The 26,650-nt window shown below is 34.6% G+C and overlaps 1 protein-coding gene across 10 annotated transcripts in view; it reads left to right on the top strand.

The window, feature by feature from the left end:
* Window positions 1-26,650, top strand: part of LOC114343065 (uncharacterized) — a 618,263-nt gene that overhangs the window by 554,274 nt on the left and 37,339 nt on the right. For all 10 annotated transcript variants that reach the window (XM_050651573.1, XM_050651571.1, XM_050651566.1 and 7 more), the window contains one exon: window positions 10,517-10,981. In XM_050651573.1, coding sequence (XP_050507530.1) covers window positions 10,517-10,981 — 465 coding nt within the window. The remainder of the gene's footprint in view (window positions 1-10,516; window positions 10,982-26,650) is intronic.

Below are 26,650 nucleotides of genomic sequence, written 5' to 3'. Positions count from 1 at the left end.
ATGGGCTGTCCAAATTTCACTATATTTTTTTATTAAGATACTACTACCATAAAAATGCCACATGTCTATTTTCAATAAAAGATCTCTAATAGTTTTCGATATATTGGAAAAAATCGATTTTTATTTTGTAACTTCAAAGCTCTGTAACTTTTTTTATGTGCACATTTGTACTAAGGTAAGTTAGGTTCAATCGAACTATTTTTGGTCTCAGAATATGCGATTAAATTTATGACCTGTATTTTTGTTACACCCTGTATATCAAGAAGTTTGCTACCAACGTCTCTGTCACGGAATATATCACCAAGTACAGGGTAACCTATCTAAAACTCATCAAATCAGCTAAAAAATCCTACTATTAAAATCGTCTGGGAAGCTCTAAAAGTGTTGCAAAAGAAACTTGGTCCATAATAAACGATCTTCGAAATAGAACTCACGCAGTTCAAACATTTGCCCTTCCAGACCCTGAAAATCTAAACGAATATTTCGTTAATGTGAGTAAAAATATAACTTCTACTATTTTGCCGCAAAAAGATCCCATTTCCTATCTTCCTAATTCAGGAGTGTTCTCGAATTCATTCTTTATAAGACCAATCGATAAATCTGAATTGATCCAAACGATCAATAGTATCAAAAGCAAATCATCCTGTAGTACTGATGGACTATCCATAAAAATCTTCTAAAATCTCACAGAAAATGTGTTGGAAATACTCGTCTCACTAATTAATGATTCCTTTGAAAGAGGCAAATTCCCAGAGTGCCTAAAGATAGCCATTATTATTCCCCTTCATAAGGGTGGTGAAAAATCTAATGCTTGCAACTATAGACCTATTGCCTTACTACCGGTACTTTCAAAAATTATTGAGAGACTCATAAAAACCCGTCTTATGTCCTTTCTCATTGATAACAACATCTTATCCCAAAATCAGTTCGGCTTTTTAACTAATAAATGTACCACTGATGCCTTGTTTTCTGTGCTTCATGAGGTTTACCAAGCACTAAATAATAATCTTTATACTGCCACTGTTTTCTGTGACTATGTCAAAGCTTTTGATTGTGTAAATCACGACATTTTGATTAAAAAACTAAATTTCTATGGGATTCGAGGTATTTCTTTGAATTGGTTCCAATCTTACTTGAATAATAGGAAACAACTAGTTAGAGCAAATGATACTGACTCTAGTCTCAAAAACATTGTATGTGGAGTACCACAAGGTTCAGTATTGGGTCCTCTACTGTTCCTTATCTTTATAAATGACATCACTAATTTAAAAATCTATGGAAATTTTTTTATTTTTGCTGATGATACCAGTATCACTTGGAGCAACTCAACTATTACATCTCTTCATGCAACTATAACTTCTGATTTGATTGCGATAAAAACCTGGTCTGACTCTAATTTACTCTCTTTTAACGTGGATAAGACAGTAGCATTATCCTAAAAAAGTGCTCTTCAACCCCTGCTTGTTAATAACAGTCAGATCTCTACCCTTCATATCGATTTGTTAAGTAAGAAACTCGCCTCAGCCTGTTATGCTATAAGATCTGTTTCGAAAGAACTCAATTTAGCATCTTCTAAACTAACCTATTTTTCCTTGTTCGAGTCTCATCTTCGATATGGTCTTCCTTTTTGGGGTTCTAGTATAGCTGCCCAATTAGATGTTATTTTTAAATTACAAAAAAGAGCAATAAGGTATCTGTTTGGCCTCAGAAGAACAACACATTGCAGAAGTTACTTCAAAGATCATGGAATTTTATCCCTTCCATCTTTATATATTTTAGAAACCGTTTGCTTGTCTTTCCAGCAAGGCCTCATCATGACTACTCCACCAGAAATTCAAATTTTGATGTCTATTTACCGACCCCGTCCTCTGAGTTAGTGAAGAAATCTATATTATATTCCGCAAAAAAACTATACAACCATCTTCCTTTACAACTCAAATCTGCAACATCTTTCCCCAAGTTCCGTAAAATGACAAAAGCTCAAAGAAATTACAGTAATGTACAAGTAACCAAACTTATCTATATTTGGGTGTCACATGCAGCAGCTTAAACTTATTAGTTCCTATGTCTATAGTTTACTTTGTTGTATGTTTACTTTGCAATTTCTATTAATTGTTGCAATATACCGATTTTGGTTTTTTTTCTTTTCTTTACTTTATTAACTTATATTTTATATTTTTGTATTTTTTTATATTGATGATTTATCAAATTTCAGAAAATTGTATTTGTTATTGTTATTGTTATTGTTATTATTTATTTATTTTTTCTGACTTTATATTAAGCTTTGTCCATAAAATTTGTATAATTTTCAGTGACAATAAAGCATATTTCTATTCTATTCTAATAGTTATTTCATCAGTGGTAAAAAAGACTTTTGAAAAGTCCTAATAAAAAATTTTCATTTTTGACTCTTAATACATAGCACTCTAGAATGATACTATTGCCGGGATTTTGTATTCATAGCAGCTAGTCAGTACCTTTTTCATTATGAATATCTGATCGGTTGTTCCTCTGCCTTTCCTAAACCCTGCTTGATATTCCCTTATCTGTAGTTCAACTACTACCTCCAGCCTGATTGTAATGATTGTCGCTATTATTTAATAGGCCACATGTAGCAGTGATATTCCCCGATAGTTTTTACACTCTGCCTCATCGCCATCCTTTAAAATCGGTATTATTGTTGCTTTTTCCCAATCATTCGGCATCTGCTCCTCTCTCCATAATATGTCCACAATTAGTTCATACAGTTTACGTTTGATCTCTTTGCCGGCATATTTAATATTTTCAATTGCTATTTCATTCTGTCCGACGCTCTTATTGTTTTTCATGTTGCTTAAGATTGGTTCTACTTCTTCTTCTGTCGGTTCTTGTACTTCAATATCGTCTTCTCTTATTGTCTGCCATTCTTGTTCCCTGGGTTTTCGTTTAGCAATTCATAGAAATATTCTCTCCATCTCTCTTTCATTTTTTCTTCGTCGCCTAATACGAGTAAGTTTCCTTCCTTGTCCTTTATATACACATTGTTATTATATCTTTTTTTCCCTTTCTTAGTTTCTCTGTAAAAGTTTCTATTTTCTTTTCTTTTATAGTAGACTTCTATTTTTTTACTCTTTCTTCATTACTTGCTCTTTTCTTTTGTCTGTTTATCTTTTTCACTTTTGCTCGCCTTTTCACCTTATATGCTACTTTTGCATCAGGTTGCTTTGTTTGCAATGCTAACATTCTTAGTTTATTTCTTTTTTCTGTTTCTGCCCGGCATTCTTCATCCCACCATGTTTCGTTTTTCTGGGGTTTTTTATATGGCAATGTTTGCTCGGTAGCTTTCTTTATTATGTCCTCTAATAGGGAACTTGCACTAAATTTTTTTTTTGCATAAAATTGTTAATTTATGTTTTAAAATGTTATATTCAAAATATTACGTCTTAACAATGAATAGCGTACGTACAACATCTAATCAAAGTTCCGCGTCTAAAATTTCCGTTTTAAACAACTTCAAAAGTGAGACCTGTGGTCTGACGTCACAGGCCACTCGTATCGTTTGTCCGTTCGGGGTGGGCCATTGTATTTAATGCAGTTTGCCCATAGATTAATAATATAGTTGAAATATCTTGTTTTACTCTGTGGCAAAAATGATTTTTTCTGTGACAGGCAAAATATTAACATTTTATCTCTGTTGACATGTATCAAAAAGTTCTTTTTTATGAAATTACTTTGTTCGTTTCTTGTGTTGAAGAACAAAGAAGAAACAAGTAACTTAAAAATAAACAAAACTTTTAGTAATAAAAGTAAGAGTAACTACAAAGTATTGGTGCTACTATAGTATGCGGTCTACAGTCGGGTTTCTACTATAGCTTGCGGTCTACCGAGGGATGCGGTGTAAGTATAAGCTGAGATGATAAAGATATTAACTTGTAAAATTACAATAATGATTCTTCTTATTTATGCGTATTATTAACTTTGTAAAGAAGGATTTTGTTGCTGCTAATCACCATAATCTTTTCTCAGAAGGCTTGAACACAATAATGAAAGGCTCCAGTAGGTACTAATAAACATTACAATAAAATATAATCTTTATTATAATGCAAATTACACCGTAATCTTTTCCAGGATATACGAAATCCTTCGATTAGAGGTAGGTAGATCAAACCCACGGGGTAAACCGTATAAGTACTATAATATAATGGTGCCAAACTATTGTTATAAGCGGTTTAAACATGCTTATTAATAACTCTTACTTATTTGCCTTGACACCTCGCATTTCTCCAATAGAATAGCTTTTACTACTTTTTATAAAAGTTGCCACGATGAAGACATCAACGGTAGGTAAGTTAGTCAGATTGACCTTTTGAAAAACCCTCGTCCGTCATATTATGCGTTTTAAACTCTTTACAAGGTAGCACTAAACTTTATCAATTTCAGTTTAAAACTAAGCTGATTAGGGAACTACTTATTACAATATATAAGATGAACATAAATATTACCTAGCAATTTTTCATTAAAGACGATTAAAATGTAGTATACCCGTGATACCTACCTTAATCGCGTTGTTTCCGCCGGTTCACCGTGGCCGGTGACGTCGAACCAATAGAAGGACGTTCAAGAGCCTCCTAAGATATTTGAATTTTATAGCATTTTCAAAACGTCGTAATAATAATAATAATATCGTATGGCATTTTTGCCGGGGAGATCCTTTCGGATAGTTCCGGCGCCATTTACATCTTTAATCCTGTTTTAAGTAACTAGTGCCGATGTACACTAGCCCAGGGGGACCGACGGCTTTACGTGCTCTCCGAGGCACGGTGAGACGGCTCGTGTCATTATTGGAAATGAAAATGGTTTGTCTTTGGCAGGGCTCGAACCCACGTCTACTGGCGTATGAGGCCAGCGTTTATGCCGTTACTCCACGGCCGCTCACAAAACGTCGAAATTAGCGTACGGGTTAAAAATATTTGTTTTTTTCGCATGCAAGCGTTTTAAGATCATGTTACCTTATGTTTTTTAATATCATTTTAATATTTAAAAATTTTTGCAAGTTCCCTATTGTTTCTGTTGCGGAGAATTAATAAAACATGAGTGCAGTTGGCCGCGACCAGAAATATGTGCAGTTGTACGCTCCGATTCGAGCGAGTGTGGGGAGTGACTATGCGGGTATGCACCCTCGGGAAACATCTTAGGGTAGTTGGGGGTAGTTACCCCTTACCAATAGGGGTTGCTGAATTAAACAATATGTATAACTGATTATTTATTACCAACTATAAAGACCACAGTAAATAGTTGATGTGCTCGCGGTAAAACCATCTGCTAGAGCATCTGGATTAAGAATGTTCTTTTTAATAATACGAATGAATTAGAAAGAATCACCATACCTTCGTGTTTATATAAACAAACTTATAACATCTAGTTTGTTTATATTGTCGACTCAGCGTGGCCATGACATACGAAAATATGAATTAGTTGACTATGCAATATCGTCGACTGGTGCTTCTAACAAAACTAGGTGACCCAGTAAAAATGTAAACAAATGTGTATGTTTTGGTTTTCGTTTCTAGTACATTTAAGAATTAAATGAATATGTGTTGATCTCAATTTTGGATGTTGATAAACCCTTACATCCATCCCCTTCGGGAAATTTTCTGACTACATGCAAGGAAGAAAATTGTTGTTTAATAGCGCCACCAACTGGTTACTGTGTTTTAATCGATACAAAATTAAATATTTCCTATAACTAATTAGTAAATAAAGTAAGGTACAAAAAAAATGTTCTACATCAACACTGTTCCCGTTTCACTGTCACTCATTGTGTCCTCGGACAGTAAGCATATAATCTATTCTTATGTATTTCCTTGATTTTATTGTTTTCTGTTTTGATCTTACAATTAACGTTGTTTACCTCTGTTATTGCGAAGGGACCTACATAAAGACTATCAAACTTACCATTCTCTTCCCTTTTTACCAGGACTAGGTCTCCTATTTTAAAGTGTTGTGATGTTGCTTTGGGCTTATTCTCTTCTTGCCGCCCTTTTTTGTCTTCATTGCTTTTATTACTTCTAGTGAATTGACCTATCGTATCTATGTATTCTGTGTCCTCTGGTTTTGAAGAAGTGTCCGATATCACGTCTTCTTTGACATGTGTTCTATTCGGTTTGTTAATTTGACATTCATGGCATTGTTTAACGTATTTTCTTACATCTTTTTCTAAATTTTTCCATCTGAACTTTGCTTTTAGCTTCTTTATTAGTCTATTATTTCCTACGTGTCCTCCAAACATCGGGTGGTTATGGTATTCTTCTATTAATCTGTGTTTTTCTTTGTCATCTTCTATTGCTTCTGGTACTTCACATATGTATATTTCTACATTCTTCAATATTTTGTTTCCTTGTTTAATAAATTCCTCAATTGTGCACACTTTAAAAATAATATCGTTTACGTATATTTTTACTTTACGTACTGCATTCTCTACCGCCAGCTTATCAAGCTGTGCCAACATTTGGTTTAAATCGAAATGATTGAATCCTGCGGCTATGCTCTTGCTGCATTTTATTTTGTTTTTGACCCTAATGCTCAGCCTTGGTGAGATTAGTTCTGCTCCAAAAGACAAAATTGGTAGTCTATGCGCCTCTAAATTATTTAGTACCTTTCTTACTGTCTGTCTGGGGGCTTCTGGCTGTAGTGCGAGTTCACTTTCTGCCTTCGTTTGCCTTGCTTCCTTCTTCTTTTCTTTTGCTTGAGGCTTGAGCTCGTGTTATAGCTAATATATGGGTATTGTCTATGTATAGGTCCTTTAGTTGATGTAATGTTATTCTTGAAAGACTGTCTGCATAATTATTTTTCCCTGTTATATACTCTATTTCGAAATCGTATTCCTCTAAATCTAATCTGATCCTTGTAAGTTTCGAAGTTGGTTCTTTCATTGCAAATAAATGTGTTAGTGGTTTATGATCCGTTTTGATTAAAAATGTTGGTGCTCCATATAAATACCATTTGAAATGATTAATTCCCCAATGAATCGCTAGTAATTCCTTAACGATTATAGGTTTATTACATTCTCCTTTATTGAAACTTCTTGATGCGTATGCTATTGGTAGGTCTATTCCGTTATAATCTTGACTTAAAATTGCTGAACAACTCTCGTTGGATGCGTCTGTTGTTAGGATGAATTGTTTATTGAAATCTGGATATTTTAGGATCGGTGGCTTCATTAGAGATGATTTAAGCTTATTGAATACTTTTTCACATTCTTCTGACCAAAAAAATTCTACTCCTTTTCTCGATAATCTGTTGAGTGGTCTGCATATTTCAGCAAAATTTTGAATAAAACGTCTATAATAGTTACAAAATGCTACGAATCTTTTTGTTTCTTCCGCTGTCTTAGGTGTCGGGTATTGTTTGATCGTTGCATATTTCGCTTTGTCCGGTGATACTCCTTCCTGAGAAAGATCATGTCCTAAATATGTTACTTCTCTTCTAAAAAATTGACATTTTCCTGGGTTAAGTTTCAAATTGAATTTTCGACATGTCTCGAATGTCTTTTTCAGGTTGTCTAGGTGATGTTTTTCGGATAATCCTATTACTACTATATCGTCCATGTAAAGAAATGCTTTGTCTGGTGTTAATCCTGAAAATGCTATTGACATCATCCTTGAAAAGCTATTTGGGCTTACATTTAATCCAAAAGGTAATCTGGTAAATTGAAATGCTCCATTTTCTGTGTAAACGATGTGTATTTCCTAGATGATTTTTCTAATGGTATTTGGTGAAAACCTGACATTAAGTCTATAACTGAAAACCATTTTGCTCTTCCTAGTTGATCTAATATCGAGTCTATTCTTGGTAAAGGAAATTTGTCTGTGACTATTTTCTTGTTCAGTTGTCTAAAATCTATGCATAATCTCCATGCTTTATTTCCATCTATCGCTTTTTTCGGTACCAGCACTACTGGGCTGTTGTATTCTGATGTGGACGGTTCTATTATTCCTTGGTCTCTCAGTTTTTGTACTTGACGGTTTAATTCCTCTGTTTGTGCATGCGGTGTCCTATAATTTTTAATATATACCGGAGTTTGGTCTTTAACTCTCAGTTTCTGTTCGTAGAAGTTGTTACATGTTAGCATGTCATGCCTTAGGGCGAATATATCTGAATAATCTTCGCATAAAGATACTAATTTATCGCGTATGTACTCTGGAATGTCTAACTTCAATGATTCCCGTAATTCCTTTTTCCTATCCTTGCTGTCGTTGATCAGTCTATATATGTTGAATAAATTTAATGTCTTATGTTTTGATTGCGTTTGTCTCTACTTTTACTGTTTCGTAGGTTGTGTTCAAAATTTTGATGTACGGATTATTACTTGAAATAATTGCTCTCGCTATGAATATTCCTGGTTGTATTTCCTGTTGTTCCACTATCCTGTCGTTCTTCAGCGTTTGAAAAATTTTTACGACTCTGTAAATTTCACATCTAGGCGGTATTATTATCGTGTCATTATCTATATTATCCAAAATGTTCGTACTAATGTAACAATCGTTGTCCTTTTTAATGTGCATTTTAAGGTTATCGTAGTCTAGTATGCATTGAAAGTTTGAAATAAAGTCTCTCCCAATGATTCCGTCGGTTGGAATAGGAAAGCTAGGTTCAACTAATTGAAAGATATGCTCAAATCGAGATCCTTTTACTTCTAGTGTTGTTTCAACTTCTTCCATTGTTTGTAATTCTCCTTTAGTTACTCCTTTTATTTTCGCCTTTGTGTTTGGTTTCACATGTTCCTTCATAAAATCTTGTGAACATTTCAGTATTGAAATATCAGCTCCTGTGTCTATGATTAAGGTATTTGTGTTTTCTAGGATTCCTGTTTTCATTCGTACAAAATTCGTTAGGTTTAAGTTGAAGTTGTAAATATTATATTCCACTTCTGACTGTGTACTTTCCTTGTTTCGTTCATTCAAAACCCCAACTGCTGGTTTTCTGGTTCCTCTTGGCTGTCCTCTAACTCCAGTAGCCTTACGTTTCTGTTACGTCCTCCTCTCTGGTTCCCTCTGTACGTTTGGTTGTTAAATTGTCTATATCCTCTGTTCGAATAATTCCGTTGGTTTTCTGTTGCTTCTCCTTCGTTCCGTTGTCTGAAGTTATTTCTTCTTCCTCTATCGTATTTGTTATGGTATCCTCTTCGGTATTGCTGCTGTCCTCTCCTATTTTCATAATTCGTCCTATAATTGAATACTCTTCCCTGTGTCCATAGATGTAATCAATTTGTTTTATAAGTTTTGTATCAATAAAGTTAAAGTGTATCTTCAAGCGAGTTTAACCAAGCGATTTCCCTAACAGTTTCCATTGGTCGTTTATACCCTTTCTGTCTTATTATAATAAAAGTTATAAATTGTTTAAAGTAAAAGGTGCAGATCCCTGAATTGCAAAGTTTAATCACAAAAGTTGAGTTACAACATTTGAAATTTAGATTTTTAATCATGTTTATGTTAAAATATAGAGTACAAAGAACAATATGTTTTATGAAAAAAAAAATAGTGCAACTTTTAATTTTAAGAAAAACGTGATTTAATTTTTTTTATTTTTAGGGTAAAACTGCGATTTTTACAATGTTCCCCCATTTAAAATTAAAAATAAACCTCATTTTCGTTTTAAACACCATCAAAAACATAAAGTATGATCAAAATTAGCCATTCACCACACCGTCGTCAGTATCTCGAGAAATAAGCGTTTGTTGGGGAGAGTGCCACTCGTCTATTATAAAGTCACACAACTTTTTTCCTATTGCATATTTTGACTTGAAATTTTCCAGAAAACTTCTTCATGACTTATGTTTTAATGCTGTGTTGATTAAAATTATTAAATAAAAAGTTCGTCACTCAACTAAGTAAACATGAAACTAACGAAATCTGACGACAAATTTTTTATAAATTAACAACTTCTCTTTTAATTTGTTTAAACATCTCGGAGAAATATCATGGTTATCTAAATTATTCATAGATGACACAGTAAAATTTTCAAAAGAAAACATTTATAGCTATCAAAGATACAGCGAGGTAAATATGAAAAATCATCAAAAACGATTTTTTGCATTTTTGCATAAAATTTTATTTTTGAACATGTTCCACCAATTCTAGATAAAAATAAACTTCATATTCGGATTCAGCGACCTCAAAAACATAAATAATGACCAAAATTTGCCATTCACCCATTATGGTCGCTTTTTCGATTTCTAAGCCTCAAATTATGGGTGTGCCGCTAGCCTATTAGTAGAGGTCCTCTTCTTGGGTTTGTTTTTAAAATATCGGGATGATAGGTAGGGGTGACTGTCATATAATAGTTGGGATGTACCATTAACCGCGTGATAAGTTTTCGGCAGTTTGGTTCTATACCGCCGACTAAGACCAATAACAATGAAGTATTTATTTCTTTTGTTTAACACATTTTAACTTGTTCAAATGTTCAAATTTTAGAAAATAATAATTTTTGCATTTTACAATTCAATAAAAATTTTTAATGTTAAACTAAATTACAGGTTAAAAAAGAGGAAGCTGACTTAGAGCCACTCCCCATGCGAGTAACTCCCGCGTTGTACACGTACTCAAATCCGGACAAAAGTCGCGCTGGATCAGAGAGTCCCACCCTTTCGGACGAAGACAGTAATTCGTGTTCGACCACCAGTACTGTTCCAGGTAACAGTAAGCATAGCAAGAGCCTTCTGGAACAGCTACTTATAGAAATTCCCAATGATCACCAAACGCCGAGCTCACCAAGCCCAGCCACGCGATCATCGGTTCGAACAAGGGCGCTCTCTAAACTCAACAGTCCCGAGTTAAATTCCCCTGTAGCAAAGAACTCGACATTGCGAATAGTACCTACCACCAAAAGGAAAAGGAATGAGTCGGATAGTTCGAATCATAGTATGGAAGAAACTAAAAAGAAATCACGCAAGAGCCTGAGTGTGACTAATGTTGAGATGAACCAAACGACTGATACAGTGGTAAATATATTAAATTCATTTTTTTTATATAAAATTCATACGAGGGCGGGTCAATAAGTCCGTGACTTGTTGAATGAAATACAAGTTTTTATATAAAGAGTTCTTTTATTTTTCAACATAGTCGCCTTTTAGTTCTATACGCAGTTAAAAAGTTTCTCCAATTTTTTTATGTTTTTCGAAATATGTATATGATTTGTCGAGGTCATGAAAATAGGCATTTGTTTGTGAAATGATTTCGTTGTTGTAATCAAGTGTCTTGTAGGGTAGATAACAAGTTGACTTAAGTAATAAGTCTACTTATTACCTACCCTACATAAATAATATGTGCTAACATCAGCAACCATTTTAATATTTAAGAAATATTCACTCGGGGTTAAATCTGGAGAATGGGGTAGATGGGGGGGGGGGGCCATTCGTAGCCCAATTAATAGATTTTGCCATGAAAACTGTATATGTGACACCATCACACAAAAGAACTTTTTTCTTGGCCAAATGCTTTTTTAAATTCCTCATCGAATAGACCCAATAAGTTGGTATAATATTTGCCGCTTCCTCATTTTCAAGGTAGTCAATGTGGATTATACCGTGTGCGTCCCAAAAAACGGTCGCCATGACTTTATGGGCTCACAAACCCACCTTCGCTTTCTTTAGCGCCGATTCGCCACTAGAAACCCACCGTTTTGACTGGTGTTTGGTCTCCAGTGTGTTGTAGTGGATCCACATTTCGTCCACAGTTACGAAACGGCGCAAAACTCGTCCATATTGCATCTGAATGACTGCAAAATTTCCTGCGAAATTGTCACACGGTTGCGTTTGTGGTCGGTTGTGAACAAATGTGGCACCCATCCTGCAGAAAGCTTTCATATACCCAAGTAATCATTCAAAATTGAAACTACTGAGCCATGTGAGATGCCTATGGCTTCCACAATCTCTTTCACTTTCAATCTCCAATCAGCTAAAACCATCTCATGATTTTTTTAAATTTTTTCGGATGTAAAGACCCCAACTGGGCGTCCAGAACGTTCGGCATCTTCCGTGCTTGTACGGCCACATCGAAATTCAGTAAACCATTTCTTAGCCATGGAAATGGATGGTACAGAGTTCAGAGATCATTTTTTTATTACCTACAACTTTGCCATCTAACTTTTTTTTCATAGGACCTTTAGTTTTCCTGGAAATAAAGATAATCCGTTTTTACTTTCAAATACTCACCTCCTTCCACTTCTGGACCTAATATCGCCCGTAAATTATTTGTTCTTTAACCTGGGAACAGTCGCGGCGTTAGAAAACATAACATTTTTTCATTTTCCGTTATAACTTGATGAAAAATTTTGCAACATAACTTTCCACTCCGAAGTGCCTCGAGGAAGATTGTAGTAATTCGTAGGTATTTCTTAAAAAAAATATTTATTTTTTTTGTGGAATTTATGGCTTTGGTGAGAACCAATTAGCTTTAAAATTGTTAGAAATATATATTTTTAACATAATTAACATAACAAGTAAATAAAAATAGTATAAAATAGAAATTTGTTTTAAATTCGTATTGTTAGATTTAATCTAACGCGCGACTGCTTACGTGACAGAAGAGAGCGCGACTGTTCCCGGGTTAATTTTTGTTATATTTTCTTTCCTTTACAGTGGGTTCCGTCCTGTTACTGTTCCTTGGTATATATTGTGTTTTTGGTCAATTGACGGCAAATGAATTTTTACCAGTTTAGACTTACTTTATCTCGGTCTCACTGGCATCAGCCATATACATAAATATATAGTATACTCGACTAGGCTATCTTTAAAGCTCTGAAATTGCTCTCAAATTCTGTTCTTTTTACCTACTGTTAATGTTAGTCCTGTCGCCAGGGGGGGTACAACGGCCTCGTTAATTCAGATGGACTTAACCAAATTTTTTTTATGTATTTTGACCCGTAGAACACGAATTTTTTGGGTAACAGTTGATCCGGATGTCGATAAGATTGTTATAGACCAAGAACTTGAGGAATCAAATAACAGCGATTTTTGGCAAAACAAAACAATATTTTGTATTTTTTGGGTCATTTTAAGCAAAAAATATTTCTACAAGTTTTTTAGTAGGATGCACAGTTTTCGAGATAAACGCGGTTGAACTTTCAAAAAATCGAAAAACTGCAATTTTTAAACCCGAATAACTTTTGATTAAAAAATAAAATAGCAATTCTGCTTAGCGCCTTTGAAAGTTCAAGTCAAATTATGTCGGTTTTGATTATTTGCATTGCTAAAAATTTATTGTGTTATTGCTAAACAAAGCTACAAACAACTAGTGCGTGAGTGATGTTTCTATGATTTCTCATTTAAAATCGAACGAGTAGGTAGAATAGGTACTAGTGCAATCAAGACTATTTCTACATTACATGCGTTAAAACGCATGTAAAAGCACGGGAAACCCTACGTGTTTATAGCTTTGTTAAACAATAAAAAAATAAATTTTTACCAATGCAAATAATCAAAACCGATATAATTTGACTTAAACTTTCAAATGCGGTAAGCAGACTTGCTATTTTATTTTTTAATCAAAAGTTATTCGGGTTCAAAAATTGCAATTTTTCGATTTTTTTAAAGTTCAACCGCGTTTATCTCGAAAACTGTGCATCCTACGAAAAAACTTGTAGAAATATTTTTTACTTAAAATGGCCCAAAAAATACAAAATATTGTTTTGTTTTGCCAAAAATCGCTGTTATTTGATTCCTCAAGTTCTTGGTCTATAACAATCTTATCGACATCCGGATCAACTGTTACCCAAAAAATTCGTGTTCTACGGGTCAAAATACATAAAAAAAAACTTGAGTAAGTCCATCTGAATTAACGAGGCCGTTGTACCCCCCCTGGCGACAGGACTATGTGTTGTGTTCTTAAATTATTATGTATTGACCTTATATTAAAATTGGTATTTTACTGGCAACCAGAGGAATCAGGGGGATATTTTAAATTATACCAACGAATATAGACGCATAAGGAAGCACACTTCACTGTCATTTTTTAGTACTTGCGGTTCGGGAACTTTTACTTCCTTTTCTGTGCCACTAGGGAGAGCTCATGAATCTGAATCTGTTTAGAACTATAAAGAATATTTTATTCAAATTTTTAATGCCTTAATAACACTATATTATGGCGAAACCGACATATTTACACTGAAATGAAACCAAGAATTTAAAAATCCAGTGTAAGACCAATAATGACATGCATCAAAAACAAGACCCGATACAGCCACAACACAAAGACTACCGAAAACATCAGAGATGAGAGTACTGAGAAGAATTACAGGAAATACGCTGAGAGATCGAAAAAGGAGTGAAGACATTAGAAGCAAATGTAACTTACAGTATATAAACGAATGGACACTAAATAAAATAAGAATGAAATAACCACATAAGCAAAATGGGGTGACACGTGTGGTCAGAATAGCCAGAGATAAATATTCATCAATCGGTAGAAGAAGTATCGGCAGACCGCGCAAAAGATGGAGTGACAACCTTCCATAGAGGTATCAGTCTTCCAATGAACAAGCAGAAAGTGTTTATAAAAAGGAAGAAGAAGAAATTTTTAATTTAAATAGTAGAAATCTACAAATAATATAATAAAGTTTATGCAGTCGCCACTTTTATCTCAAGTTGTTTCCGAAATATGGTTATGTAAAGTTTTCAAAAAACTCCAAAAAACTGCGACCATACTTTTTTGGAATGGTTGTAGAAACTGTCCTAATTGAGCTAGAAAGGTGGGAGAGGTGTCATTTTGCAGCATTTTTAAAGCTCTTTGCAGTGATATTTTCTTTAGGTGCCATGTCCGTATTCAGGCGTTGGCCGTCATCATGTTTACAAGTTCTTGAAACCTGTCTCTATCAGCTGCTGCGCGAAATGATTCTTCTACTGTGGAACCAAACTAATATTACGCAACCATGAAAGTTCTTTCAACCAATCCATCTCTTTCCTTCCACTTTTCCTTGTATTATAAGGCGAAGTAGATAGTATTTAGGTCCTCTAATTATATGACCAAAGTATTCTGTTTTTCTCCTCTTTATGTTTATGAGCAGACGTTCTGAATTCATCATTTGTGCGAAATAACATCTTCATTGAAAGTGTGCGAAACTCACGATACCTTTAGGATTCGTTGATAGCACCACAATTCGATTGCTTTTAATTTGTTTAGAATTGTGGTTTTTAGCGTCTATCTCTCACAACCATCCAATAAGATAGACCACACATATCATTTCGGGACCTTCTTGCTAATATTCATCGACATAGAACTGGTTTGCAGGTCATAAAAGCCTTACGTGATATTTAGATCCTGGTTATTATCTCTTCCTCTGAGTCTGAGTTGCAATTGAAGGGTTTGGTGCAATAACCGGTCAAAGACTACCTTTCTCTAGAGATTAAGTTTATGACATTTCTTGCCTTCAAAAATACCTCCGCACAGTTTTTTTTTGTGAGAGTGGGAATCTTCTAAATACCGTACCAGGTGAATCGTACCTGACGTGTGTTGGATTCAGAGTAAACGGAGTACATCGAATGCACTTCCCCCTCTGGGGCCTTGACTCCGGATGCATCCGTGTTACAATGCTTACCAACTAAAGGAGGTCGCGCACTGAATCGGCTCGGACCGGCCGGCCCGGCTAAGTGCAATCGGCAGATTTTGCTATACATGGAAATAAATGAGCCACCGCGCACCGCTTAAGAACGTTCGACTCGGAACGGCCAGATCGCACAGTGGTCCAAAATCGAGAAAAGCTGGCCAAAACTCAAAAAAAAAATCAACGTTTCGAGAATATTATTATATTTTCTAAAAGAGAATTAAATTCCCTATTCAGTGTTGGAAACCCTAAAACGATATCTCCTATATCTGAATTTCCAGTTCAGTTCAAAGTTGACCTTCGTACGGAACAGAAGCGCAGTTAAGAATAATTAATATTTTATACGCACAGTCTTGTGCGTGTATCTCGAAAACGAAGTGCACAAATTCAATTCTGCGAAATGAAGGATATTCGTGGAGCCATCCTTAATAAAAGCCGATAATATAAAAATATTTGTATATGTGTTACATTTAGTAGATTTTAAGTTGAAGTTAAGTAATAAGAAAGTATATATTTTGAAAAAATTTAATTTTCAGATAGCCAAATAGTTATATATTCCATCGAATTCCATGATGTTACCACAATCACCTTTTAGTTTATGTTTCTCTCTTTAAGATTCAAAAAAAAATTAGCTGCCACTATCTGCTCCTTTGGTTTTGCGACAATTTTTTGTTCAGGCGCTCTGTGCTATGAGTTTCAATATGTATCGTTAACAACGCAGAATAAACAGATCAAGCCGCAGCATGCAGGTAGTTGTTATGACTGTAGATCTTTAGTTATTTTAGTATCGTAGGGTAAAATCGAAGATAAAAGGGTCAGGTACAGTATTGTTTGAAAATAAAGCAAAAATTAGTTGTGACTTTCATATCATGAATAATCGAATTTAACGTTGGAATAAAAAATTGGCGGATTGCATCCGCCATTTTGTTTTTTGAAATTTCGATTTCGGATTCGTAATCAGCAACCTCAAAAACCCTCGGATATCAAATTTCGACGGTATTACATATATTTAAAATACATAAATCCGCCATATTACATCCGCCATTTTGTTTTTTGCAATTTAGACTTCGGATTCGTAATTAGCGACCTCAAAAACCCCTGGATGCCTAAAGGCCGATTCTCACTATAACGCAAGGCAAGTGCTCGGCATGGGCAAGGCATCGGCTCGGCAAGATACATTTTACATAAAATCTTATGCACTGCATGGCATGTAATTCACACTATGCGTGGCAGGCACCGGCAAGCGACGGGCTTTGCATGCGACGTTCTTTTCGAAACAATCTTTGCTTAGCATGTGTCGTGATGAAATATGTATTATTTAAGCAGTGTTTGATTAGGTTTAGAGTATCCGGTGATATTGGATACTTTTTGCTTATGATGTCCAGTGATTCCTCTATATAGGAACATTCGTGAAAAGTGAGACCACATCGAAGGTGACTAGTAAATGTCCCGGCTCAAGATTAACATCTTTTATACGCTCGATGAAGTGGCTCGCGTTCTTGAGTAGTTTTTTAGGCGCTCTATGCAAGGAGAGAAGAAAGCTAATTCCGTCGGTAATATTCTTGTGGAGTTAAATTAATTTTTGAAGTGAAAATTTCTTTAGGGACGTTGTGCGATTTTTGGACAGGGGAAAAAGCATTGGATTCGCGACCGTCATCGCGACTTTTGGATAGGGGAAAAGCATTGAATTCGCGACCGTCATAGCGACCGTCTTCGCTTATGCTATATATTATGTGTATGTATATATAAATTGTGTAGAGGTATTTAAATTTAAAATAAATGTAAAACCTATTTTAGGATGGGGAAAATGATTGATTTCACGACCATCATCGCGACCGTCATCACTTCGCGACCGTCATCGCTTCGGCGAAATAAATTTTGTACATATATAGGTATATTATGTATATGTATATATAAATTGTATAGAAGTATTTAAAAATAAATGTAAAACCTATTTTAGGATGGGGAAAAAGGATTTATTTCGCGACCGTCATTGACGCCGTTATCTCTTCGGCGAAATAAATTTTGTTCGTATATTTTTTATGTGTATGTCTATACAAATTGTGTAGGAGTATTTAAATTTAAAATAAATGCAAAAAATCTATTTTGGAATGGGGAAAAAGGATTGATTTCGCGACCGTCATCGCTTCGACGAAATAAATTTTGTACGTATATTATTATACGTACGTACCAAATGTACGTATAGTAATAGTAATATTATTGAAGTGAAAACTTCTTTAGGGACGTTGTGCACTTTTTAGATGGGGAAAAAGTATTGAATTAACGACCGTCATCGCGACCGTCATTGCTTCGACGAAATAAATTTTTGAAGTGAAAAGTTCTTTAGGGACGTTGTGCACTTTTTAGATGGGGAAAAAGTATTAAATTAGCGACCGTCATTGCTTCGACGAAATAAATTTCTAAAGTGAAAACTTCTGTAGAAACGCTGTGCCCTTTTTAAATGGCAAAAAGTATTGAATTAGCGACCGCCATCCTGACCGTCATTGCTTCGACGAAATAAATTTTTGAAGTGAAAACTTTTTAGGGACGTTGTGCAATTTTTAGATGGGGACCAAGTGTTGAATTAGCGACCGTCATTGCTTCGACGAAATAATGTTTTGATGTGAAAACTTCTTTAGGGACGTTTTGCCCTTTTTAGATGGGGAAAAAGTATTGAATCAGCGACCGTGATCGCTTCGGCGAAATAAATTTTTGAAGTGAAATGTTCTTTAGGGATGTTGTGCACTTTTTAGATGGGAAAAAAGTATTAAATTAGTCACCGTCATTGCTTCGACGAAATACATTTTTTAAGTGAAAACTTCTTTAGGGACCTTGTGCACTTCTTAGATGGGGAAAAAGTGTTGAATTAGCGACCGTCATCGACGTCGTTAGTGTCAAAAATAAATTTCTGTAGGTACGTTGTGTCCTTTTTAGATGGGGAAAAACTATTGGATTAGCGACCGTCATTGCTTCGACAAAAATAAATTTTTGAAGTGAAAACTTCTTTAGGTACGTTGGGGAAAAAGTATTGAATCAGCGACCGTCAGTGCTTCGACGAAATAAATTTTTGAAGCGAAACTTTTTTAGGGACCTTATACAATTTTTAGATGGGGAAAAAGTGTTGAATTAGCGACCGTCATTGCTTCGACGAAATAATTTTTTGATGTGAAAACTTCTTTAGGGACGTTTTGCCCCTTTTAGATGGGGAAAAAGTATTGGATTAGCGACCGTCATTGCTTCGACAAAAATAAATTTTTGAAGTGAAAACTTCTTTAGGTACGTTGGGGAAAAGGTATTGAATCAGCAACCGTCAGTGCTTCGACGAAATAAATTTTTGAAGCGAAACTTTTTTAGGGACCTTATACAATTTTTACATGGGGAAAAAGTGTTGAATTAGCGACCGTCATCGCTTCGACGAAATAATGTTTTGATGTGAAAATTTCTTTAGGGACGTTTTGCCCTTTTTAGATGGGGAAAAAGTATTGGATTAGCGACCGTCATTGCTTCGACAAAAATAAGTTTTTGAAGTGAAAACTTCTTTAGGTACGTTGGAGAAAAAGTATTGAATCAGCGACCGTCAGTGCTTCGACGAAATAAATTTTTGAAGAGAAACTTTTTTAGGGACCTTATACAATTTTTAGATGGAAAAAAAGTGTTGAATTAGCGACCGTCATCGCTTGGGCGAAATACATTTTTGAAATGAAAATTTCTTGAGGAACGTTGTGCACTTTTTGGATGGGGACGAAGTATTGAATTAGGGACCGTCATCGCTCCGGCGAAATAAATTTTTGAAGTGAAAACTTCTTTAGAGACGTTTTGCACTTTTTCGATGGGAAAAAAGTATTGAATTAGTGACCGTCATTGCTTCAACGAAATAAATTTTTGAAGTGAAAACTGCTTTAGGGACATTGTGCCCTTTTTAGATGGAGAAAAAGTATTGAATTAGCGACCGTCATCGCGACCGTTATTGATTCGACGAAGTAGAAGAAGTTTTCACATCTGTCGGCACTCCCATTAGTGCCTTATTTTTTTTTAACTTCAGTACATTGAAGTAAATCTTGTTTGTTTTAAAACATTTTAAAAACAGTTGTTTTACACCTCCTAAAAATGCAGATGTATCAACAATTTCAACAGTAACAATTTCTCCAGTTAAAATTGTAGCACAAATAAAACAATATTCTGTTATAAAAATCAAAACAGCACGAAATAGGTTTAAAAATTTAGGTTTAACACATATTTTCACTCCGGAGTAGTACCATGTAGTACCTACTGAAGACTAAATGATATCTCGAGGATGGATCTACCTGAAGGATTTTGCATACCATGGGAAAAGATTACGATGTAATTTGCGAATAGTAAATAAACTAAATTTGCATAATGTTTATTGTATATTATAACGTTTATTAGTACTTAGCAATAAACATCTCTTTTACAAAATTGACTTTCATTATTGTGTTCAAACCCTTCTGAGAAAAGATTATGGTGATTAGCCGACGTACCGATAGAAATTGTATATACCCACAAAAACCATCTTTACAAAGTGAATAGAACGCATAAATAAGAAGAATTAATATTTTGATTTTACAACTTAATACTTTGTCATATCAATTTACTGTTTTTGTCTGGAATAAGCCGTAAAATTAATATAATAATTCTTATGATTTTCTCGTTTTATTCACTTTGTAAAAGATTTTTTGATTTATTGCAAGATTAGATTACAAGATTTATTATAAGATTTATTCACATCCTTGGGAGACCGCAAGCAATAGCAGAAACGCGTAGACCTCATACTATAGTAACACCCACGACCCTAGCCACGCAGACAATAATTGAATAGATGTTCCTCAAGGTTACACTGGAATGTAAAATGAGGGACCTGTAGAGACTTTACTTGTATTACAGCTTCAGTGATGTATACATATTCCGCGAGAGAATTTCGGATTATACAAAATACATGTATTTCGGCTCAACTCGCTCTAGGCGGTTGACGAACAAAAGGTTTTCAAATAATTATATTATAAAAATCCAATATTTCATCGGGCTACTGGATTCTGAACTCCTTCAAGAACAAGTCAAAATTCCACTCCACCCAAATAGTTGCGCCACGACCCCTCACATCACGTATACAAATTGAAAGCCACACCTGTGGCGAAAACTAGACTAACCTCTAACCCTAACCTTACTAACGTGTCAAAACTGCTTCCTGTAGACTAGCATGTCCGCACAGCTCAAGTAGCCCGATCAGGTAACACAAAATTTTACGAAAACCTCCAAAACATAAAGGAAGGATGAAAATTTGGGAATAGGTAGTTGAAATTGTCTATTATTATATTATTATAAGAAAAAGTTTACAATTCTACATCCCCTCCATTTTAAAAAAATTGGAAAATACGGGGTGAAAAACATTTTCTCGGGAGTGAAAAAATATACGTTCAAAATAGGCCCGGAATTGGATAAAATGACTAATTCTAAGCAACTTTTGTTCTATAGAGTTTTTTCACTAAGTCAATACTTTTCGAGTTATTTGCGAGTGAATATGTTCATGTTTAACAAAAAAAACATGGTTTTGGACGGTTTTTCGCAGGAAACTCAAAAAGTAAGTATTCTAGCGAAAAAAATATTCTTAGTAAAAATATAGCTTATAAAAAATTGAAAAAAATGGTGTACGCGTGAGGTCTGCAGACCCAGTAGAAGCAGAGTTATAGCTAATGAAATGTAGGTTCTTCTTCGTCAAATTCCAAATCGAATATTTCAATGTGAAATAACTAAAAAACAACTTTTCGTGGAAAATTCATTATAACTTTTTTAAAGTTTTAAATTAAACTTAAAAAAGGTTTATTTTTGTTAAAAAAAAAACATTAAAAATAAGTGAGTTACGCTCAAAATATTGTTAGTCCCTTTTATTTTTTTGGTACAAAAATCGCGAAAATCACCCCCTAATTAGTTTCCCAAATAAAATTAATCGTTACCGCTTCACAAGTTACTTTACTTATGTATTGTTTATATTGTCTATAAGTTTCACTGGTTCAAAGTGCTCATTTTTGAAAAAAATTGGGTTTAAAATAAAACTTTTTTTTAATTTTGAAAAAAAAATGGAATTGTTCATGGAATTAACTTAAAAATTATATTATCAACTATTTTCAATGGGAAATAAGCCACAATTTTACCAAAAAAATGATTTTATTAACGTTTCGACGCCCAAGTTGGGTGTCGTTGTCAAAATACAAAATAATACTAGATTAAACAAAAATGCTGTTGCTTAGCAAAAAACTCTTCTAATAATTTATTTAATCTGACTCATTTATATCGGCAATTCAGACTTGTATTATACATTGAAAATAGTTGATTATAAAAATGCCACAAGAAAATAGCTAATACATCTCTGAATTGCCGATATAAATGAGTCAGATTAAATAAATTATTAGAAGAATTTTTTGCTAAGCAACAACATTTTTGTTTAATCTAGTATTATTTTGTATTTTGACAACGACACCCGACTTGGGCGTCGAAACGTTAATAAAATCATTTTTTTGGTAAAATTGTGGCTTATTTCCCAGTGAAAATAGTTGATTATAAAAATGCCACAAGAAAATAGCTTCAGAACAACATTAGAAATTATTAGTAATACCAAAAATCTCAAAGAATAATACAATGTACGTTTTGCTTTTCTCAATATTTTTTCTTTTTTGTTTTCTTGTTAGACAAAAATTGGTTATGCTATGACTGTTCAAAATTTGCCTAAACTCGTGATTAGTTACTCGTTCAAGCCATTTTCACTACAGCTCTTTCAAAAATAAGCACGTTGAACCGATGAAACTTACAAATCATATAAATAATACATACGCAAAGTAACTTGTCAAGTGGTAATGATAAAATTGATTTGTGATGCTAATTAGGGGGTGATTTTCGCGATTTTTTTACCAAAAAATAAAAGGGACCAACAATATTTTGAGAGTTACTTACTTACTTTAAATGTTACAAGTTTTTTTAAAAAACAAAAATAAACCTTTTTTTAAACACTTTAAGAAAGTTGAAATGAATTTTCCCCGAAAAGTGCTCCGTTTTTGGGTTATTTCAGATTGAAATATTGATTTGGAATTTGATGAAGAATAACCTACTTTTCATTAGCTACAACTCTGCTGGGTCTACAGCCCTCAAGCATACACCGTTTTTTCAGTTTTTTATAAGCTTTATTTTTGCTAAGAATATTTTTTCGCTGAAGTACTTAATTTTTGAGTTATCTCCGAAAAACCGTCCAAAAACATGTTTTTTTCTGTTAAAAATGAACATATTCACTTGCAAATAACTCGAAAAGTATTGACTTGGGAAAAAACTCCATAGAACAAAAGTTGCTTAGAATCAGTCATTTTATCCAATTCCGGACTTACTTTGAATGTATATTTTTCATCTTCGAGAGGGGGTATTCCCCTCCATTTTTGAAAAATGGAGGGATGTAGAATTGTAAACTTTTTCTTATATAATAATAGACAATTTCAACTACCTATTCCCAAATTTTCATCCTTCCTTTATTTTTTTTTGGGGGCCAGTTTGTTGTTTGATCGGGCTAAAGGATTATAACCGAATCGACTACAAACATAAGCCGATTGCAGATTCTAGTTTTGTACGCATACATACGCAGTACGAGTGGACTATTATGGGTATAAAGTTTATCGATATGTACTTTAAACATATAATTTCACCTAAAATACATCAACATTTTAATAATTTTATGTAATACAATCAGTCATAAATCATTGCAGATCTTTAAGTACATATGAAACTTCGTAAAAAGTCATGTAATAGGTAGATTGAAATATTTACCTTACCATTTATAAAAACAACCTATTATTTACATGAAATCTTGATCAATACTGACAACTAACATTTATAAAAATATTCACTTATTCATTTTAGAGAAAAACTTTTAAATAGAAAGTTGTAGTAAATTAAAAAAGCCACAATTAATTTCGTTAATTTGTTGTTGCAAAACGTGGACCCCGAAAGGTCCAAAATGGCCATTTTTTGCCATTGCATTATTTATTGTAAAAAATAACTTTTATTCTTTAAGGCCTTAAAAAAAGGCCTTCTAAAAAATTTTTCTCTAAAATGAATGAATATTTCAGTTCTTGGTCATATTTCAGCTTCATGGTCTAGATTTATGGTGCAACCATCATATGTCAAATTTTATTAATTTTATACGAGGTACATATTATATAAAAATGAATTTCGATCAAGAGTAAAGTACCTTTATAGTTCACAACATTTATTAGAATGATATAATTGCACATTAAAACATAATTTTAATTCTAAACAACTTTTCATAATAGCAATTTTCCATATTATGAATTAAAATACGTAAATAAACAAAGTTTTCGTTATGATAATGCTCGCATTTTCAGCTTGTTTTTCATAAGGTTAATAATAAAAAAGTTTCCATATGGTTCCAGCTTAGTGGGACTTGTGGCATGTGTATATGTCACATTTTGAGAACTCATATGTTGTTTAAAAATAGTCCTAGAATTTTTTACAATACGCCACTTTAAAGTAAAGAAAATAGGCTTTCTTTTCTTTTCTTTTTTATTGCACAATAGGTCTGGATCCCGCGTATGAAAAAAAAGTTGATTAATAGCAAGCTGAAAATTTGTTAATAGCTTAAGGGTGTCTAGTCGGACAAACTTTGATATATGGGAACACTGGAACAGGGGAAGTTTGAATTGTGGAACAGGTTAAAAATTTGGAACGGTCAGACCACGAAAATGGCACATGTATTTTGTCCGACAGAACAGACTTAAACTCTCCGAACAGAGATTAAACTCTCATGCAAAAATCAGACTGCTATTTATCACCAAATGGGCGTTTTAATGAGTGGAACATGTAGAATATGTCAAATGACAGGAATTATGACAGGTGATAAATAGCAGTCTGATTTTTGCATGAGAGTTTAATCTCTGTTCGGAGAGTTTAAGGCCTTTCGCACACACAGCTACTAAAAAGAAACTAAACTAGTTGGTAATCAGAGTTATCAACGGGTTATCAACTTTGGCTCGCACATTACGCTACCGAAACTTAATAAAACGAGTCACTTCTTGACTGTACTTTGTACTGAGTAGCTTTGTTAGGCGGTTTTTTATTTATTTAGCGTATGGCTTAAGTATATCACAGAACATATTTAGATTTATGCATTATACAATGCATCACAAACAGATGTCCAATTTTTTTATATATTCGATTGACCCTTCGGTTGCCATTACAAAGTCTATAGGGTCGCCTGTGTATGCTCTGCGTGGGCAGTCCTGAACAATGTGACTGATCGTCTGTCTTGCAGCGCCGCAGTCACAAGAAGGCGAGGGGAGTTTACCCCATCTGTGGAGGGAGTCGGCGCATCTTCCACAGTTTGTTCGAATTCGATTAAGGGCTGCCCAAATCTTACGGGGACGTTCAAATTCGCCAGGTTTCCCTATGATGTCCGGTAGACTATGGTAATGTGGATCTGTCCTACTTTCCCAATCTTCTCTCCATCGGGTATTTAAGTCAAAGTTGGATTGCTGCAGCGCTTGAGCAGATTGTAGAGGGGGTATCCTGGATCGGAGACGGTTTCCAAGAATATCGGGGATGTCGTTGTGGACTAGAAGCTGGCGACTGTCCATTATTTTGTTATATTCTTTAACCAATGCATGTTCGCGGCGTAGGTTGGGTGGTGCTATATTACTAAGGGTAGGTAGCCACATTGTAGGTGTGGGCTTAATTGTGCCTGTTATCATACGCATAGTACGGTTTAGTTGGGTGTCGACCAGGTGGGTATGCCTGCTATTTAGCCACACTGGAGCACAGTATTCTGCCACCGGATATATCAGGCCAAGAGCAGAGTATCTTAATGTTGATGCTGTGGACCCCCATGTAGTGCCGCAGAGTTTCTGTATTATATTGTTGCGTGTTTTCAATTTTGCTGCTGTTTTCGTCAGGTGTTCTCTGAATGTGAGCGTTCTGTCTAGAGTAACCCCAAGGTATTTCGGGTATTTATTGTGTTTTAACAGCTTGTTATTAAAATACACTCGCAATTCTCTGTTTGCCAACTTGTTGTTTAGATGAAAAGCTGATACTTCAGTTTTTGTAGTACTTGGTAGTCTCCATTTCTTAAGGTATTCGCTGAGGATGGATAAGTCATTCGTGAGAGTGATTTCTGTAGTTTCTAAAGATTGGTGGCTTGTTGCAAGGGTCCAGTCGTCAGCATATCCAAACTTCCGAGATTCGGTTTCAGGCATGTCAGCAATATAGAGGCTGAAAAGTAAAGGGGCAAGAACAGAACCCTGTGGAAGACCATTGTTAAGTTTCATCTGTCTACTCGCCTCCTTTCCCATTATAACCTGGAAGGCTCTGTTGGTCAGCATGTTGTCAATGAGGTTAATTATCTTTCTGCAGGGGATAATGCGGGCCAGTTTATATATTAATCCCTGTCTCCAAACAGTATCATATGCTGCTGTTAGATCTATAAATACTGTTGCTGTCTTTTGTTTCTTTTGAAAACTAGCTTCTATAAAAGTTGTTAATGACAGCACTTGGTCCGTACAGCTTCGATGAGGGCGGAAGCCAGCTTGTTCAATGGGGACATTTTCTAGTATCCTGTGACTAATTCTGTTGAGGAGAAGCTTTTCTAATAGTTTATATACCATGCTGAGTAGAGCAGCTATGGGGCGGTAGTTTTCTGGCTTATCGTTTGATTTGCCCGGTTTCGGAATTGCAATTATCTTTGTTCGCTTAAGTGAGAAAGGAATGTTACCTGACTGAAGTATATCATTAAAGAACATTGCAAGCCACTGTTTCGTGTATGCACCACTGTGTATCAAGAACTCTGGATGGATACCATCAAAGCCAGGTGCTTTACCTGATTTCATTTCTTTCAGCGCATGTGTGATTTCAGAAATAAGTATTCTTGCTGAATATTCTGAGTTCGTTCTGTTCATTTGTTTTAATGCCCTTAAGTCTCTTTTCACGTTGGTAGTATGTGTTCGATCTCGTGAAGCTCTGGATAGAGATACTATATGGGAGGCAACCTTGTTAGGAGACATTTTAG

Source organism: Diabrotica virgifera, chromosome 5, assembly GCF_917563875.1.
Source record: "Diabrotica virgifera virgifera chromosome 5, PGI_DIABVI_V3a".
Taxonomy (NCBI): Eukaryota; Metazoa; Arthropoda; class Insecta; order Coleoptera; family Chrysomelidae; genus Diabrotica; species Diabrotica virgifera.
The sequence above is the reverse complement of the archived record's forward strand: the minus strand, read 5'-3'. Positions and strand labels throughout refer to the sequence as shown.